The sequence below is a fragment of the Elgaria multicarinata genome, chromosome 12 (assembly GCF_023053635.1).
Source record: "Elgaria multicarinata webbii isolate HBS135686 ecotype San Diego chromosome 12, rElgMul1.1.pri, whole genome shotgun sequence".
NCBI lineage: Eukaryota > Metazoa > Chordata > Lepidosauria > Squamata > Anguidae > Elgaria > Elgaria multicarinata.
Genome location: NC_086182.1, coordinates 404,333 through 423,432, shown reverse-complemented (window position 1 = coordinate 423,432; position 19,100 = coordinate 404,333). Strand labels below are relative to the sequence as shown.

General features: G+C 48.3%; 1 protein-coding gene across 1 annotated transcript in view; it reads right to left on the bottom strand.

Moving 5' to 3' along the window:
* The window catches only part of NPC1L1 (NPC1 like intracellular cholesterol transporter 1), a 45,073-nt gene extending 26,325 nt beyond the window's left edge, over positions 1-18,748 (bottom strand). The window contains exons 1-5 of the mRNA XM_063139441.1: positions 18,738-18,748; positions 11,869-11,908; positions 9,117-10,636; positions 8,517-8,617; positions 7,526-7,698 (exon numbers count right to left, since the gene is read on the bottom strand). Coding sequence (XP_062995511.1) covers positions 7,526-7,698; positions 8,517-8,617; positions 9,117-10,636; positions 11,869-11,908; positions 18,738-18,748 — 1,845 coding nt within the window. The remainder of the gene's footprint in view (positions 1-7,525; positions 7,699-8,516; positions 8,618-9,116; positions 10,637-11,868; positions 11,909-18,737) is intronic.
* Between the last annotated feature and the right edge of the window lie 352 nt (positions 18,749-19,100).

The following is a 19,100-nucleotide window of genomic DNA, read 5'->3' as shown; positions in this document are numbered from 1 at the left end:
CCCCCCCCCAGTTATCCCCAATTCTTTCCCTCAATGCAATCCTATGGGCGAAAAGCCGAAACGCAGTTTGAGCCGTGCGGTTGACCCGATTTTTAAAAAAATATTGCACGTGAACCACAGCACGCAGAGAGGTGAGAGTGGTCTCAAAATGACCCCCATCCACGACTCTCTGTGCACAAGAATTTCCAGAACGATAGCTTCAAAAACAACGTAGTTATGCGCGATTATTTGCCGCAATGCAATCCTATGGCGAAATGTTTTCAAGATGGCGACCGGAGCGCTCCGACTGAACTCGGAGCTCCGAAAAATGGTCGCTTCTCTTCGCCTTGCTTCTAGGGGGTCCGCGGTCCGCTCCTACTCCGCCTCTGGGTAAGGCGGAGCAGGCCAATCCGCTACTGCTTCTACGCTCCTAATCGGAGCGGAGCACATCCCTAATTAAAACTGATTGAAAAGACAGGTTTTCAAACTGAAAAGAAGGTAAAATATTTGGGAATTGTTTTGACAAACATGAACTGTATGTTATTTCATAATAATTATGAGAAGGTTTGGAATGAAGTTAAAAAAGATTTAGTAAGATGGGGAAAAGTTCAACTATCACTTATGGGGAGAATTGCAGCAATTAAAATGAATGTTTTGCCAAGAATGTTATTTTTGTTTCAAACAATACCCATTGTAACATCGGATTTACCATTTAAGCAGTGGCAGAGAGAGATATCTAAGTTTATATGACAAGCAAAAAAGCCAAGAGTTAAAATTAAAATACTGCAGGATGCAAAAGAAAGAGGAGGGCTGGGCCTACCAGACCGCAAAGTGTAATTCGCTGCCTGCTGCTTAGTGTGGATGAAAGATTGGGTGTTGTTGAAAAATAGAGACTGCTGGAACTGGAAGGACATGAATTGCGATTTGGATGGCATGGTTACTTGTGGTACGATAAAGCTAAGGTTAAAGTAGAATTTAATAATCATTATGTGAGACGTGCTGTCTTAAAAATATGGAATAAATATAAATCAAGGTTTTGTCAGAAAATACTGCTTTGGTATCGGCACAGGAGGCTATTCATAGAAGGGAATTTACAAATATGCATAAATGGTTGACATATAATGATGTATTAGAAATGTCACAAGATGAATGTAAGATAAAATCAAGGGAGGAACTGCTGAAAGAAGGTTATACATGTCAATGGTTTTCTTAAGCACAAATCATGGAAAGATTTAAAATAGACAAAAAGAATTGTGGGTATGAGCAACTGAAATCTGAATTTGAAATGGCATTATGTACAAATGATGAACATGTTATCTCAAAGAAGTATAAACTTTTATTAAAGTACAAGAGAGGATGAGCAGGTAAAAGATTATTAATATTAACATCAGCATCCTTTAACAACAACACCAGCAACAGAAGGAGCATTATTAATATTAGCATCAGCATCCTTTAACACCACCACCAGCAACAGAAGGAGCATTATTAATATTAGCATCAGCATCCTTTAACACCACCACCAGCAACAGAAGGAGCATTATTAATATTAACATCAGCATCCTTTAACACCACCACCAGCAACAAAAGGAGCATTATTAATATTAGCATCAGCATCCTTTAACAACAACACCAGCAACAGAAGGAGCATTATTAAGTCTGCCATGCTAGTCCAGCACTCTGTTCACACAGGATGTCAACCAGGGACCAACAAAGCAGGACATGATGTAACAGCACTATCCCACCCATGTTCACCAGCAACTGATGCAAACAGCTTTACTGGAGGGAGTGCATAACCATCAGGGCTATTAGCCATTGATATGATATTATGTTGCATATATTGTAGGAGTTTGGGCAATACAGGGTTGGATAAAGGCAATCCCAAGTCCTCATGAAGCCTCCTTGGCATCCACTAAGAAGACGCCCTGATGGGCACAGAGTGACGGCTGGGAGGACTCTTTTCCAGGCCTTTTGCAGCTATTTCCAGGGGTGATAACAGCTGTTTGTTGCAGGTACATTCTGGGCTGTATTAAGCCTATTTTCTCCAAAGAAGTGAAATTCTTTCTTGGATTTTATTTTCTTGGAAAAAATCAATTTAATGCAGCTCAGAACTCATGCGTAGGAAAGCGGGGGGGGGGGGGGATCCAAATCAGAGATTTACTGGATTGAATTTATTTTACAAAAATAAATTTATAAATCCAAAATTAAATCCAATAAACCCATTATTTGGTTTCCCCCCCCCTTCCCTGCATGTGCATTCTGGGCTGTATTAAACCTATTTTCTCCAAAGAAATAAAATCCTTTCTTGGATTTTGTTTTGTTTGAGAAAATCAATTTAATGCAGCCAAGAACTCATGCGTAGGGGAGGTTTTTCCCCCAAATTTTACAAAAATAGATTTATAAATGCAAAATTAAATCCAATAAACCCATTATTTGGTTTCTTTCCCTGCTCCCCCCGCCTTCCCTGCATGAGCGTTCTGGGCTGTATTAAACCTATTTTCTCCAAAGAAATAAAATCCTTTCTTGGATTTTTTTTTCCCTTGGAGAAAATCAATTTAATGCAGCCAAGAACTTATGTGCAGGGAAGGGGGAGGGATCCAAATCAGGTGTCTCTTTTTATTTGTTAAAAATAAATGTACAGTCTTTTTTTACTAACTTACTTAATGGGAAGCGGGGGGGGCAGACAATATTTTATTTGGGGGGTAAAAACTACAGACCTGGCAAGGAGGGGGAGCCAATGTGTCCTCCTCATGCTGGGAGAAGCTTGCCTGGGCACATCCAGCAGCCAGTAAGCAGACCTAGCAAGGAGGGGGAGCCAAAATGCGTCCTCCTCATGCTGGGAGCTTGCCTGGGCACAGCCTGCCAGCAAAAACAGCAGCACCTGCAGCATTGTTGCCTCCTTCCTTGTCCTCCTTGGAAACGACCGGTTTAAGCCACGCCCACCTCGTCCATACGGGGCTCTCCTGTTGACATTGATAGGAGAGGCCCGGATGGATGAGGTGGGCATGGCTTAAGCCGGGCGTTTCCGCATTTCTGAAACATGCACTTTAAGGCTCTCCTGGCTTCTATTGTGGTCTCTCCTTGGTCATCGTCACCATGGCAACCAAGGAGAAGCCCCGATAGAAGCCAGGAGAGCCTTAAAGTGCTTGTTTCCGAAACGCGGAAACGCTCGGCTTAAGCCACGCCCACCTTGTCCATCCGGGCCTCTCCTATTGACGTCGACAGGAGAGGCCTGGATGGATGAGGTGGGCGTGGCTTAAGCTGGGCATTTCCGCATTTCAGAAATGCGTGGTTTAAGGCTCTCTCGGCTTCTATCGGGGCCTCTCCATCGTCGTCACCATGGCGACCAAGGAGAGGCCCCGATAGAAGCCAGGAGAGTCTTAAAGTGCGCGTTTCCGCATTGTTGTTGTTGTTGTTGTTAAAAAAAACACCACCTTTTTTCCGGACAAAAGGGGGAAATCAGGGATTTCCGGCCGGACCCAGTTTTGCCCCCCCGTTTCCGGACATGTCCAGGCAAAACCGGACGTATGGTCACCCAAATATATGACAACGGTAGCGAGACTTGTATGCACAAAAATGGAAGAATGAAATAACACCAACAATGGACGAGTGGATGTTGAAGATGCTGGAATTGGCAGAGATGGCAAAACTTACATCGATAATGAGAGAAAGGTCTATATCCACGTTTATATCTGAATGGAAACCTCTGACAGAATTTTTGCAAGAAACAGAGAGAAATTATGTATTTGTCTGTGGATTCGATGTATGAGATATAGTTAAGATAGAAGAAAGAAATGAATCTGATTATTGTGTTAAATGTAATCTTTAAAATTTTGGTAAGAAACAGAGAAACAATGTATTTGGTTGTGGATTCAATGTATGAGATATAGTTAAGACAGAAAGAAGAAATGAATTTGATTCTGTATTAAACGTAATTAAGGAATGAGAGAAGATAGTTCACATTTCTGATATGAAGAAAGCCGAAAGTACACCTTAACCTTAGATGTTTTTATTGTATTTCCGTGTGTATTTTATGTTTGTATTTCTGTTTGTATTTTATGTAATGGCTTTGTGGTATGTATGTCTATGATGTTTGAAATAATAAAATCATTTAAAAAAAAGAAAAGATCCACCCTCACTGCCACAGAGTAGGCTCGATAATAAGCTCTAACCTCTGTTTTGTCAGACTTGGAACAAACGTTCCTCCACCTACATTCTGGAGCTTGTCTATATGCCCTGTCTACCTCATAGAATAGCAGAGTTGGAAGGGGCCTATAAGGCCATCGAGTCCAACCCCCCACTCAGTGCAGGAATCCACCCTAAAGCATCCCTGACAGATGATTGTCCAGCTGCCTCTTGAATGCCTCTAGGGTGGGAGAGCTGTGGCTGTGCAGTGTTGCTGTGTGGCTTATATGACACAGCTGCCAGCTCACAGCAGCATCAAGCTTTCCCCCATGAAACCACGCTTTTTTGTGGTGTCGTTCTAGCACAACTTTTTCAGTTGCCACTTTGTTCCTTCTTCTGTCCATGGTGGCCTCAGTCTGGGTTAAGCGAGTGGGTGTTGTTGGGGCAAATCCAAGTGCAGGGTAAGCACAGGGATGCAGGGCGGGGAGGGGGCTTGGCAGGCTGAATGGCTACCGGCGATTTGGTTTTTCAATCTCATGATTAGATACATAGGGCAGGTTCGTTGCTGCTTCTCATGAAGCGATTTTTGCCTGCACAGACCTTTTTTGCCTTGTGCTTACAAGGCAAGCATTGGTATGTTGAAGGCATTAGAGGGCATTCATCTGGACCTCCAAGTAGACACAGGCATTACAATTTGTAGTTGCACTTCTATGAATAAAAATCTCAATGAGAGAAGTGGACTCTGTTTCAGTGGCTGGACAGCCCACACTTCCTTCTACCGTGTAATTACTTAGATTACTGCAATGTACTCTACGTGGGGCTGCCTTTGAAGACGGTTCGAAAGCTGCAGCTTGTGCAAAATGCAACAGCCAGAGTGATAACAGGGACCAGAAGGTTCGAACATCTAAGACCTACTCTGGCCCGCTTGCATTGGCTGTTTGCCTGTTTCCAAGCCCGATTCAAGGTGCTGGTTTTAACCTATAAAATCTTACACGGCTTGGGACCACAATCCCTGATGGAACACCTCTCCCGACATGAGTCTACCCGTACACTGCACTCAACATCTAAGGTCCTCCTCTGGGTGCCTACTCCGAGGGAAACTCGGAGGACGTCAACAAGAGAGAGGGCCTTTTCTGTGGTGGCCCCCCAACTGTGGAACGATCTCCCTGATGAGGCCTGCCTGGCGCCGACATTGTTATCATTTTGGCGCCAGGTCAAGACTTTTCTCTTCTCCCAGGCATTTAGCAATATGTAATTAGCCTGGGTTTGTTTTTCTATGTTTTTGTGGTTTAAAATTTTTGTATATTGTTTTTAAGTGTTTTTATCCTATGTAAACCACTCAGAGAGCCTTAGCTATGGGGCAGTATACAAATGATGATAATAATAATAATAATAATAATAATAATAATAATAATAATAATAATAACAACAACAACAACTTTATCAATTCTGCCTCGCACCAGCGATGCTGCAGGGTTTTGAGGGAATCACCTACCAAAGTGGCGGCATATAGACACCCACCCACCCAGTCATTTCCCCTCTTGCTTCATTGCCCCTCAGCTCAGGTGAATACAAGGGAGCTGGCCAGGCTCTGCTCTGAGGGAGACGGCACATGGGCATGATCATGTCAACTGCCTGAATCATTCCTGTATCCCTCACAGTGACCAGGGCTTCAGTGGGAGCACTGGCCACACCAGCTGGAAAACCCCCACAGCCCTCTGGAATCCATCAAATCCATAAGCCTCCATGGGTGGAACATACTTTGTCCACATAATGAGAAGACAGGATACCCTGGAGAAGAGGCTGATGCTAGGGAAAGTGGAAGGCAAAAGGAAGAGGCGCCGACCAAGGGCAAGATGGATGGATGATATTCTGGAGGTGACAGACTTGACCTTGGGGGAGCTTGGGGTGGCGACAGCCGACAGAAAGCTCTGGCGTGGCCTGGTCCATGAAGTCACGAAGAGTCAGAAGCGAGTGAATGAATAAACAACAAAACCCTTACAGAGGGGGAAGGCCACTGAGAGACTAAACTCCACTAGGACGCTAATCTCCGCTAACCATGACAAAGGGATAGAAGTTAATTCCATCACATTCAGATACCAACCACCTGCCCAATTGAGAAAACCAAATCAAGTGTGTGTCCTCCTACATGCGTTGGGCTTATAACATGCTGCCGTGGTAGCCACAAAGTCCTGAACTGCCCCAGATCTGATGGCCTCAGCATGGAAGTTGAGATCTCCCAGAACCATCAACCTCGATATTCTCAACACCAAGTCTGAGGTCACCTCCATCAGTTCAGGTGGGGATGCTGACAGGCAGAGGGGTGGATGGAACATCAGCAGAATCTCTCATCTGTCCCAGGTGCCTGACACAAGGTACAAACACTCAAGTCAGGAAGCCTAAAGAGGGAAAGGGAATTCCTGTAGACCACAGCAACCTCCCTGACCCCCAAGTCAATGTTGGTGCTGCACCGATTACCCAGGAGGGCCCAGCTGGGAGAATCTAATTTATCCCAGTTCCCCTCCCAGATGTCATTAATACATACTAGGTCAGTTTTCTCATCCACAATTATATCATGGATGATGGAGATTTTCTTTTGGATCAACAGAGTAGTTGCCAGGCCTACCCTTTGAAGAAGGACTTCCTTAGCCAGGGTGCCACAGATAAAACAGCCCTGTTCCTTATCTCCACCTGCCGTATCTCTGAAGGGCTTCAGTAGGAGAGCGTAACATCCACACAGGTCAATGTGGATGGGAGCAACCATTCCTTGAAACACTGGATCCCAAGGTGGCCAGGCTTTTCTAGGTCAAAACCAGCACATTGCTGGCCTTCCCCAGTGAGAGAACTGAAATGGCAGTGTTAAAAATGGTGCTGGCCTATCAAACCTGGCAACAGTAGTTCATATCTCTAGTTATTTCCAGTTGTATTGCTGTAATGCTCTTTACATGGGGCTGCCCATGAAGACAGTAGAGAGACTTTAGTTGACCCAAAATGCTGCTATCAGTTTGGTGGTGGAGGCTAGCAAAATGGACCATATTATGCCAGATTTATGTCCTGGTCACATGCTAAATTATTTTCAGGCTAAATTCAAGCATTGCCCTTTAAAGCCTGAAATGGTCTGGGACTAGTAGAGTATTCCAGCAGCTGAAATACAATTTCGCTCAAAAATATTGCTCAGCATTTGAGGCCCTTCCTGTGGTGGTTGGTGAAGGAGAGGGAAAGTGTATTTTCCACTGTAGTATCACATCATGGAGTATTGCCCCAGAAAAGTTTGGCTGCCTCCCTGATTGCCAGTTTTTAAATGGCCTGAAAACTATTATTTTGGCAGGCGCGTTTTAGTCAAGTTCCCTCTGGTTATTTTTCCTCCTTCTTTCTCCTATTTTAATTGCTCACGCAACTATGGAAGGAACTATGTATCTCATACCTCGGCCATGTAGGCAATGGTGTAGTTGTCAGCATATTCCTGCTGGAATTCCTGTAAGATCTTCAGAAACTGCTCCTCCCACAACATCGCAAAGTCAAAACGGGAGTCATGGGAAGGGAAGTTGTTCAGGGAGAAGGTCAGGATGATAGCTTGTGATTCCGAGTACTCCAACCCTGTTGAGCAGAGAGAAAGTCACCAAGCAGCAGGTGGACCCAGAGCCTGTGGCAGTTTGCCAGGTCCCATTTGGCACAGACCCTTGCCGTCCGTTCCCTTTACAGCTGGAAAAAGCCCTGATGGCTTTCTAAATAAATGGCATGCTGTGCTTCTAAAAACCCAGCCTCTACCACCCAGGTGTCCACTTCTAGGTGGCACTCAGTGACTTCACACAAAAGTATCCCTCACACATGTGCTGAGTTGGTGTCTAGGAAGCGCACGCATGAAGGTTGACCAGCAGACGTCGTAACATTCTTCCCTCACATGGACCCCAACATTTGGCCAAGCTTTCCTTTGCTGCGATGCCTGGAAACACTGGACTGGAAGGGGAGCTACCCCACCCCCACCCTGGCCTCCATGGCCTCCTCCTGCCGCACATTTTCCTTGCTTCTCTCCTGCCTTCTGCCTGGGCTCCTAAGCCTTGTGCTCGGTTGAGCTGCAAAAGGTCAGCACAAGAAGGCGAGTGGGAAGCCTTGCAGCAGTGGGGGCTGGGTGGGCAGAGCTGGAGCTGTTCGTTAAACAATGTTTAAAGAAGGCACAATGGAGAGCCTAGGAGAGGGAGAAAGGCTGAAAAAGCAGCACTGGCCCACGTTCATCAAAACCATGTGCTCCGCTGGGGCCAACATGCTGCAGCCTCCATCCACCACTTCCTGCCTGAAGCTGCCTGCATCACTTTGCTAAGCAGAAGGGCCAAGCCTGTGAAGGAGAGAGCAGAGACTGCAACTGATGGCATGATTTTGCAGCCGCGGGTGTCTTTCAGGAAGGTTGTGCCTCCTACCTGGATAACCTCCAAGTGCCAGGAACGGGAACACAGGTGCGCCATAGTCTGCCATACAGCTCAACTTCAGTGCTGTGATGTCTTGGAAAGAGAGTGGTGAGCTGAGAGGAACAAACATGTGGTGAGGCCTGCCGGTGGGGGAAAGAGGCCCTCCCCCACCGCACGCCCCTTCCTCCTGAAATCACACTAGAAACATAAGAAACAGTTTACACTGAGCCAGACCACCAGTTCATCCCTTCGCTAGACACACCAGCAGGAGCTCTCTGGTGCTTGTAGAAATCTTCCTCCGATGCTGGGCATGGAACAGGAACCTACGGCATGCAAAGCACCTGTCCCACCACTGAGCTCTGGCCACATCGTAGAGCTGCCAGTGAGGAGCTGGACCAGTCCCGTCCCCCCACCCTGCCCTGCCCCAACCCACTTGCTTGGCATGCTCCCTCTGGGCCAAGAGGGGGCAGGCAGGGGTAAGAAAGAAGCGAGGCTACTCCCAAAACCTGTAGCCAGCAATACAAGGAGATCCTGACTCCAGCCCTGGGAGGAATGGCACAGGTCCACCCAGTCTCCCGCAAGTGGACAGCAGATGCCCAAGCAACCACTTACTTGGTACAATAGAGAAAGTGGTCTCTCCAGTCCACCGTTCCAACCTGTTCTCTCAGTGTCTGGTTGGCTGTCAACTCCAGGTGAGTGAGGTTGTTCTGGAAGTACTGCAATGGGCTGTTAACACAGCAGTCAGAGAGGCTGGCATTTTGGGGGTTCAGGGGTGCATAGCAGATATCTTTCAGGGAGATGGTCTTGTTGTGCTTTTCAGACCAGACCTCGATGTTTTGCAACCTCACCTGCAGGTCCAGCAGGTCCAGTAGCACTTCCATGGAGAGGACTCCACTAAAGGACTTCTTGCCCAGGATGAGAGAATCATAGGTGTAGCTGGGATGGCGCTTGGCTGTCAGGAAGACCTGGTTAGTCCTGAAGAAGGGCCCAAAGTGCTGCTCATAGATGGCCTTCTCCTGCCGAGCCTGGCTATCAGGGGAGGACCAGAGCTCCACAGGGTTAGTGGTGAGCTGGAGAAAGACCAGTCCACTGGAGAGCCCTGCCACCACCACCACCGAGATGGCAATGACTATGATAGGATGGGAGGCAACCAGTGAGCCCCAGCTCCTGAACACCCTGGCCAGGAAGTCCTGGGCAGCCTGACTCACCTTCTCAGAGACAGTCAGGCTCTTTGGGCCCTGGTCCTTTGGCCTCTCAGGGGAGGACCAGCTTCGCCACAACAAGAAGGACACCAACAGTAGCATGAGTAGGCAGAAGATGAGGGAGCACACAAACAGGAGCCCATCCACTATGAAGGGCAAGGGTGCCTGGTGGGGAGCCAGGCTGGCTGGGCAAGACTGGGGGCAGTCTTGGCAGGTGCACCTCTCCCCAGTGCCATAGTTCACCTCCTCACTGCACTTCCAAGCTGTGCCATTGAGTGGCACAATGCCCCCTCCGACAGCAGCACTGCCATCGGGCATCAGATGGAAGGCGATGGCCAAGGGAGCCAGCCCGTTGCTCGGGTCCCCCTGGAAGTCTAGCCACCGCTGGCTGCTGCACAAGGTGGCCCCGTACTTGCCACACATAGCACTGATGGCATACCCACCCGTGGCTGGCAGCCTGACTGCCTTGCAGGAGTTGTAGGATTCGTTAGCAAAGCGCTCGTTGTAGAAGCACTGATACTCCAGGACGCCCAGCTTCGGGCTGCCCTGGATGGTGCGGCTGAAATAGCGGGTGACATTGGTGAAGAGGCTCTGGTTGGGGCTGCAGATGTTCTGGCAGTAGATGTTGGCAAAGTTCTCTGAGCAGGCCGGGCAGCGAGACAGCACCACTTGGGACAGGGTGATGCTGGCCTGCAGGGTTCGCAGCTGGGCCTCTGAGCAGCAGGCGTAGGTGTTGTTGTCCCCTGTGAAGAGCATCGGGCAGATGGCCTTGAGGAGGCTCAGGTGGGAGCCAGAGAGCAGCTGGGCCGGGGTGTTGGAGATGCAAGGCACAATGGGCTCAATGAGGCTGCCACTGATTTCTGGGTTCCTGCCACAGTCGCCATAGAAGGAGCAGTATCCAGGCCGATGGATTTCTGTCAAAACAGCAGCCTTGGTTGCACAGGAGCCCGATGGAGGAAAGAGAGCAAATCAGCGGCTGAGACAGCTTCAGAGGCGGAGCCCACGGTGTGTGTGTGCCTGGCACCCCTCTTTTCACACTCGCACTCACCACGCCCAGGGTGGGATTGCAATGACTGACAATCCGATTTCCCTCCAGGTTCTAATATATCTGACCTCCTGGCTTTTCTAGCTCCAAAGGGGTGAGTGCTGTCAAACGCTTCCAGCATTCTGGATGGATTGAAACAAATGAGCCCTCCACAGCTTGCAGTGTCCTCTTGAAAGGTGGAGGCGGATCGAGGTGTGTGTGTGCTATACTGAGCTCCTCAAGGACATGTTGCCTGATGTTATCCCTGCCCCACCCCTCATAAGGCAGCCTTCCCAGACCTGGTGCCCTTCAGATGTGTTGGACTGCAACTCCCCTAACGTTGAGCCAATGGCCATACTGGTTAGAATTGTGGGGCTGCACTCCAACGCTTCTGGAGCCTGCTAGAAGGTATCTGGGCTCAATCACTTCTGGCTTCTTCCCACCCTTTTTTTTTCTTTTCTGTCTTCAATGGGGGCTCAATGCACCTCAGTCCTGTGTGTCCCCTGGAGGTCAGGGAACACAGGAAAAGAGGAAACGCCTAAGATGGCCCCCAAAGGCCAGAGGGTAGACCTTGCTGGACCTCTTTCTCTTTTCTTTTCTAAGTATACAAACATTTTTCCTGTGTAGCTGGGGAGCTATTCCTATCTTATCTCTGGGTGGCCCCATATCACCACCCTGAGAGGCACAGGGCCACGTTCAGGATGCAGAAGAAGAGCAGCAGACAGGAATAGCCTGAAGGGAGCACTTCCTCATGCTCCATGTTCCCTGTGTCATTTTGCCGTCACTTTTCTGGGCAGCTTTTTCCTGCCCACCTCTAACTTCATTCCAACATTTGGATATCTCTTCTTTAAAAAGAATATCATCTGGTTTTATTACTATTGGGTGTGTGTGTGTGTGTGTGTGAGAGAGAGAGAGAGAGAGAATATGGATGACCTTTCAGAGGGAACATATTTGATTGGAGCCAATATGGGCTGCAACTGCCCATTCCTGCTCTCATGGTGGGAGAAATGGCGTGTCCTGAGGCAGGGGCACTCATCATTTACTAGGCATGTGCTCCGCTCCTATTAGAAGCGCAGAAGCAGGAGCGAATTGGCCTGCTCCGCCTTGCCCAGAGGCGGAGTAGAAGCAGACCGCGGACCCCTAGAAGCAAGGCGAAGAGAAGCGGCCATTTTTCAGAGCTCCTCTTTCAGGCGGACCGCTCCGATCGCCATCTTGAAACATTTCGCCTATAGATAACTGGGTTGTTTTTGAAGCTATCATTCTGAAAATTCTTGTGCTTAGACAGTCGTGGATGGGGGTCATTTTGAGACTACTCTCACCTCTCTGCGTTGTGCGGGTCGCGTGCTATATTTTTTTAAAAATCGGGTCAACAAACAGGGACAGCGCGGCTCAAACGGCGGTTTTCGCCCATAGGATTGCATTGTGGAAAAGAATCGGGGATAACTGGGTTGATTTTTAAGCTATCGTTCTGAAAATTCTTGTGCTTAGACAGTCATGGATGGGGGTCATTTTGAGACTACTCTCACCTCTCTGCGTGGTGCGGGTCGCGCACTAGAATTTTTTAAAAAGTAGGGTAAAGGCGGGAAAAAGATTACCTTTTCGATTGCTGAGGGGCAGAGTCAACTCCCGGTCATGATCACATGATCCAAAGTTGGAGGAGGGCATAGGCAAAACGGGTAACTTGGGATTCTGGGAAACTTCTCTTTCTTAGTCTGAACGGACTTTTCCCAGTGTTTTTTTAAAACAGTAGCCCCACCAAATGCACAAACACAACCTGTGAAATCATATACTAAGCCAATAATAAGAGATAGAAACACAGCACTGCTACCCACCCTAACTTTGGGGAACAACTGAAAAGATGTGGTGCAAGGGGATGAGCTCCCCTAGGGCATCTCATTGTGGACGTGCCCCCACTCTCTCCTGTACTTGGAAGGCCATCAGAGCCTTCCAAAGAGAGTAACCCGGTGAAGCAATGCCTATCATGAGTTGAAGTGAGCGGTCGACTTCTCTTAGTGGTGGAGCGATGCCTATCATGAGTTGAAGTGACAGTTCCACTTCTTAGCGGTGGAGCAATGGCTTTCATGAGTTGAACTGACAGCCTTGCTTCTTAAAAGACTGGTTGACCAGTCAAATTGGCAGCTGCTGCTTCCCCCTCCCCTGGGCACGTCCCCCTATTGCTGGTAAAAGACAGATATAGCCTTTTTAAAAAAGTTCTTCTTGCTGTTTATTCAGCAACACTGCTGCTTTTAATTCCACCCCTCCTTCGTTTATTTATTTATTTATTTATTCCATTTTATATGCATTACTGGCTTATCCTTGGCTCACTTCCTTATGTCCCCAGAAATGTCTGCTGCCTGCCTGCCTGCCTTCCCTCTCTCCTCCCCTGCCCGCCTTGCAGGGATGTTGTGTGTGTCTGGCTTTGACTCAGGGGAGAAGTCCTTCCTGCGCTCACTTGGAGTTTTGGAAGTTCCAAACCCATTTTTCAAGTGTGGAAGAAGATTCATATAGGTTGATCTCTACTCCCCAATTCATGGCATGTTGGGATTTCCTTTGAAATGGCCCCATTGAGAGGTCTGCAGGTTTAAGCCCCGCCAAAAAACAGGGGATGATGGGACTGCCTTGAGTCTTGGCGTGCGGCGTATGTATCCCTGGATAAGCTGTCATGGTGGTGAGTTTGAGGGGGTTTTTTAACGTGCAAATTGATGGAGCTATTGGAAAGGGGTATGAATGGGTGTTGGATTTTCATAAATTCCCCAAAAATCAGGGGATGATGGGACTGCATTGAGTCTTGGTGTGCATATGTATCCCTGGATAAGCTTTCATGGTGGCGAGTTTGAGGTTTCTAACGTGCAAATTGACGGAGCTATGGAAAGGGGTGTGAATGGGGTGCCCGATTTTCAAAAATTCCCCAAAAATCAGGGGATAATGGGATTGCCTTGAAACTTGGTGTCCATGTGGACACATGGATAAGCTATCATGGTGCCAAGTTTGAGGTTTCTGACATGCAAATTGACGGAGCTATCGAAAGGGGTGTGACTTAGGGTTATGGGTGGTGTGTTAGAGGTTAGAGCCCCGCCAAAAATCAGGGGATGATGGGACTGCCTTGAGTCTGGGCATCCATGTGGACACATGGATAAGCTGTCATGGTGGCGAGTTTGAGGTTTCTAACATGCAAATTGACGGAGCTATCCCAAGGGGTCTGAATGGGGTGCCCGATTTTCATAAATTCCCCAAAAATCAGGGGATGATGGGATTGCCTTGAAACTTGGCGTGCGTGTGTATACGTCCATGAGGTGTCATGGTGCCAAACATGAGGTTTCTAACTTTAACCAAAAAAAAGTTGTTTAATTTTTTAGCTTTCAATGCAACCCTATGGGGGGGGGAAACGGAGCTCCGATCCGGATCCGGAGCTCTGAGCGGAGCGGAGCGGAAATGGGCGGAGCGGGGGCAGGGTGATCCAAAAATCATGGATCTGGAAGTGAAGCGGAGCGGGGGTCCATGCACACCCCTATCATTTACAGTAGCCCACTAAACAGCAAGTGAACCTTCTTTGTGCCACCTTCAAGGTGTGGTGCTTCCCTCCTCTCACAGATGGCTAAAGAAATGTTCTACCAAAGCCTTCTCTTTCGCAGGCTTGATTACTGCAAGCTCCTTCCTTCCTTCTTTCCTTCCTTCCTTCCTGGGGTGCTCCATGATGATGAATTGGAAGCTTCTACTAGTGCAGTATGCAGCTGGACACTTTCTGGAAGGTTCTGGGAGACAGGCACATATTCAGCTGTGCTGGTTGTGCATTTGCTTTTAACCGGCAATGCCTTGCAAAGAGCATAAGAAAATCTGTCTCTCCAAGTATGAACCTACTCACCAACTGAGCTCAAGTTAGCTGCCCTTCCTGTTCATGCCATGTTTGGATATGGGGCAATTCCCTCATATGTGTGGAACTTCCTTCCTGAAGAGGTGAGGAAAGCCATCTCGCTGATGCTTTGGAATTTTTGTTTGTTGGTTTGTTTTGATTTTTGGAAAGGGTGAAAGGCATGCCTCTACCATCAGGTTTTGGGTTGACATTATTGCCTTCTGAGTCCGTTCCTGTCTTATTACATGGTTAGTTTTACATTGTATTTTTGTTATTGTAAACAAATTTGATTTTCTCAAAAAAAAAATGAGTATCCATCTAAATAAATAAATAAATTCCTGATGTTCCCAAACGATTCACAGCTTCAGCCCCTGCTTTCTATGGACAGCTGAAAGCAAATTTTGGAATCTTCTCACAATAGGTTTGACCCAAAGGTTCCTCATTGCTTACCTAACTCAATTTATACACCAGCAAAGGCTATACTCACTGACTCTAGAGTAGCATCACTGAAGGCCATAGGGCTGCATAGATCTGTTTCTCCAGTTGTAGGAGGCAAAGACAACACCTGCCCACTCATATTGCTCAGGAATCAAATGCAGTTTGGATCAAATCCTGCAAACATTGAGTCTTACCCCCAATAACATTTCGGGCAGCTCTGGGTTATCCCGGATTGCCCAAGGACAATGAAGAGAGATGGATGTTGGAGGAATGGATCTCAATGCCCCGAGGCCCTGCTGCCTGTCCCACCTGAAGACCCCCAACTCTTCTGCACAGGCACACACTCGCCCTGCCCTGCCCTGCCACACCTTACTCACCAGGCCCAGCTTGGCTGTGACCAGCACCAAGGCAAGCAAGGCAGCGCTCAGCATCCTGGCAGCTCTGGACGGCAGGCAGCAGATTCCACCAGCAAGGAGGTAGCACTTGTGCCGGCTGTGCCAAGGAATATGTCCTCACTCCACCCAGAAGTCCTGGTCTGACAACTGGGAAACCAATCAGGCTGCACCTTGGCTGTAAAATCCTACTTATCATTAACCCAGAGACAGCATTGGGGTTCTCCCTGCTGCTCCTGGGTAGCTCCCCATTAATTCCTGGAGTTGACTCCTCCCTCAGTGGGTTGGGCCTCCCTGTGACAATGTCTGTGTCCCTCAGTCCTCTCTGGGTGCCCTGCTGCTGCCTGGAAGGGTTCCCTGCCACAGCTCCCTCTTGGGCAGCAGCCTGGCCACCCTCCCGCAAGAGACACAATGGTGGATCCTTTGGCAACAATGACACCTGTCAATGAGGAACTCATTTTTATTTATTTATTTTTGTTTATTACATTTCTATACCGCCCCATAGCTGAAGCTCTCTGGGTGGTTTGCAAAGATTAAACATTAATAATTAAAATCTTTATACAAAATTTAAAAGCATAAAAGCATAAAACAGATAATAACAAAGTCTGCCTTTTTTGTCCCTGAAATGCTACATTTTTCTCATACACAACTTCATGCAGAGTTAATCAATGATCTCCTAATAATTTAAACTCCTAGCATTTATTAACTAAGATATCTTTTATCAAATAAAAAGCTAAGATACAAATGTGTCTTCTGGCTGTGCCAGAAAGTAAATCAAGCCAAGCCGAGCTCTCTCCGGTCAGAAAAAGTCCCAGAAAGAACATAATAGAATCCAGATCACGGATGGACCCCCTCTTCCTCTGTGGTCTTCCTTCAGGAAGAATCATAGAATCATAGAATAGCAGAGTTGGAAGGGGCCTACAAGGCCATTGAGTCCAACTGCCTGCTCAATGCTGGAATCCACCCTAAAGCATCCCTGACAGATGGTTGTCCAGCTGCCTCTTGAAGGCCTCTAGTGTGGGAGAGCCCACAACCTCACCAGGCAACTGATTCCATTGTCGTATTTGTCAAAAGCTTTGCTGAAGTCAAGATATATGACGTCCACAAGGGAGGTTACCTGATCAAAAAATGTGATCAAATTAGTCTGACAGGACTTGTTCTTGACAAATCCATGTTGGCTTCTAGTGATCACCGCATTGAATTCAAGGTGTTTACAGATTGACTTCTTTATACTCTGCTCCAGAATTTTCCCAGGGATGGATGTTAGACTGACTGGTCTGTAGTTCCCAGGTTCCTCCTTAAGCCCTTTTTGAAGATAGGGACAACGTTAGCCCTCCTCCAGTCGTCCGGCACCTCACCCGTCTTCCATGATTTTGCAAAGATAATAGACAAAGGTTCTGAGAGTTCTTCCGCTAGCTCCTTCATTACTCTAGGATGCAGTTCATCCACCCTGGAGATTTGAACTCATTCAAGGAAATTAGGTGTTATTTGACCATTTGTTTATCAACCTCAAACTGCAATCCTCAAGCTGCTTTGGGGCTCCTCGATGGCTGGGTTGCTCCCAGAGCTGTTGGAGTTTGAGCCCTTTGTTAATGCTGCTTTGTAGCCACATAAACGTTTTTTGTAGAAATAGATCCCAACTATCACAGCCACAACAAAACAATGGCAGCCCCCAATTTGTGGGCTGCAACACAGCCATGGCCACTTCTCCTCTTTGTACTTTATTCCCCATCCCAGGACTTCCTAGCTCAAGTACTCGAAAGCATCTGATTCCACCCTCCAGTTCTGCGGTGCCTTACACAGACACACAGACACACAGAGTTAAGGGTTTAAAAAAAAAACTCATGTGGGGGAGGGGAGTGCATGATAGAATTGTAAGAGTCAGAAAAGCCCGCACAGGTCAGCCACAGTCTGCTAACAGAGGGGCCACCTGGCCGCAGCATCCCAGAAAGGTGGCCATGCAGCCTCTCTCTCGGCCCCTCCGAAGAGAGCCTGCCCCCTTCCGAGGTAGCACGACCAATGGTCAAACAGCTTGTGTTGTCAGGAAGTTCTTCCTAATACATAGTCTAAATTATTTTGTTTGCTTTTTGTAATTTGGACCCATTGGTTCAGGCCCTGCCCTCCACAGTAACAGTAAACAATTTGCTCTGTTATCTTCTTTCCTGCAGGCTAAACATGCCCAACGCCTTCTACTTTTCCTCAGTTCCCCCTCACCATCTCGGCTGCCCTCCTCTGGATATGTTTTGGCAATATCCTTCTTAAACTGTGGTACTCAGAACTGAATGTTTTACTCCAGCTGAGGTCTGACCAAAGCAGAGTAGACAAGTACTGTTACTTCTTGTGATCTGTACCCTGTGCTTTTGTCAATGGAGACTGGAATTGCATTAGCCTTTTTAGCTGCAGGAGGCAGCAGGCTCAGTCTGGAGTAGAGTCCCTTCAGAATAAAATGGACAAGCCAAATGGTCACCCACCCTGGCCAAGTCAGCCTGGGGCTCTTCGAGGTCCAGGTGCAGGAGGGACACAAGAATTGAGGATACACCCGGTTCTGGAGGACAGCCCGGGGGACCATCATACTGCAGCAAGCGCCTGGAAAAGTGAGGAAGCCAATCTCCCTCCCAGCATTTATACCAGGCCTGACTAACTCAGAGGCTTTGTTCTGCCAGCCAATCACAGTGGTCAATGCTGCACATGTCAGCCACCTTCTGTACACCAGTTGTTGGGGGAAATGGGTGGGAGGGTGCTCTTGCACCATGCCCTGCCTTGTTGGTCCCTGGCCAGTGACTGGTCGGCCACTGTGTGAACAGAGTGCTGGACTAGATGGACCCTTGGTCTGATCCAGCCTCAGGGCCCTTCTGATGTCCTTCTGTGCTTGGAGGCCCAGGCCAGGTGGTTCCTTTCTTACCACTCAGAGCTCCCATTACAGGATAGCAGGAAGCCAATTGCAAAAAAGTAGAGCTGTGTGTATTTGCTAACACCAAGTTAAGAATGGAATGGAATTAAGAAGCAACACACTGACAATGATTATCTTATACACTAAGAGTGAATTCAGACTATTCCATTCCAACCACAACAGCAGTGCTGACAACACAACATGCATTGCCCAAGAAACAATTGTTGTCCTCACACTTCAAATAATACATATACAATAGGGGTGTGCACGAACCCCTCGCTCCGCCCCGTGGGCCAATCCGAAAATTTTGGATTGGCCCGCTCCGCCCATACTCCGCTCCTCTTTGCCGCGGAGCTCCGGCTCCGAATCGGAGCTCTGCAGTGAAGGGGAGTGGCGCCAGGTAAGGCCGTGAGAGGAGGGCGGGAGGTTTACCGGGCCCTGCCGCCATCGCCGCCCGTGTGACGACGGCGGCAGAGCTCAGTAAGGGACCAAGGGGGAGGGGGGCCTTACCTGCCTCCGTTCGCAGTCCGTCGGCGTCTTCAATTGAGCCCGCGGTTCAACCAGGAAGTCTGGGCCGCAAGCCCGGTAAGGGACCAAGGGGGAGGGGGACCTTACCTGCTGCCGTCCGCGGTCCGTCGGCGTCTTCAATTGAGCCCGCGGTTCAACCAGGAAGTCTGGGCCGCGGGCTCAATTGAAGACGCCGACGGACCGCGGACAGAGGCAGGTAAGGGAGAGGAGAGTGGGGGGTTACCGGGCCGGGCCGCTGTCGCCGCATGGGCGACAGTAACAGCGGCAGGGCC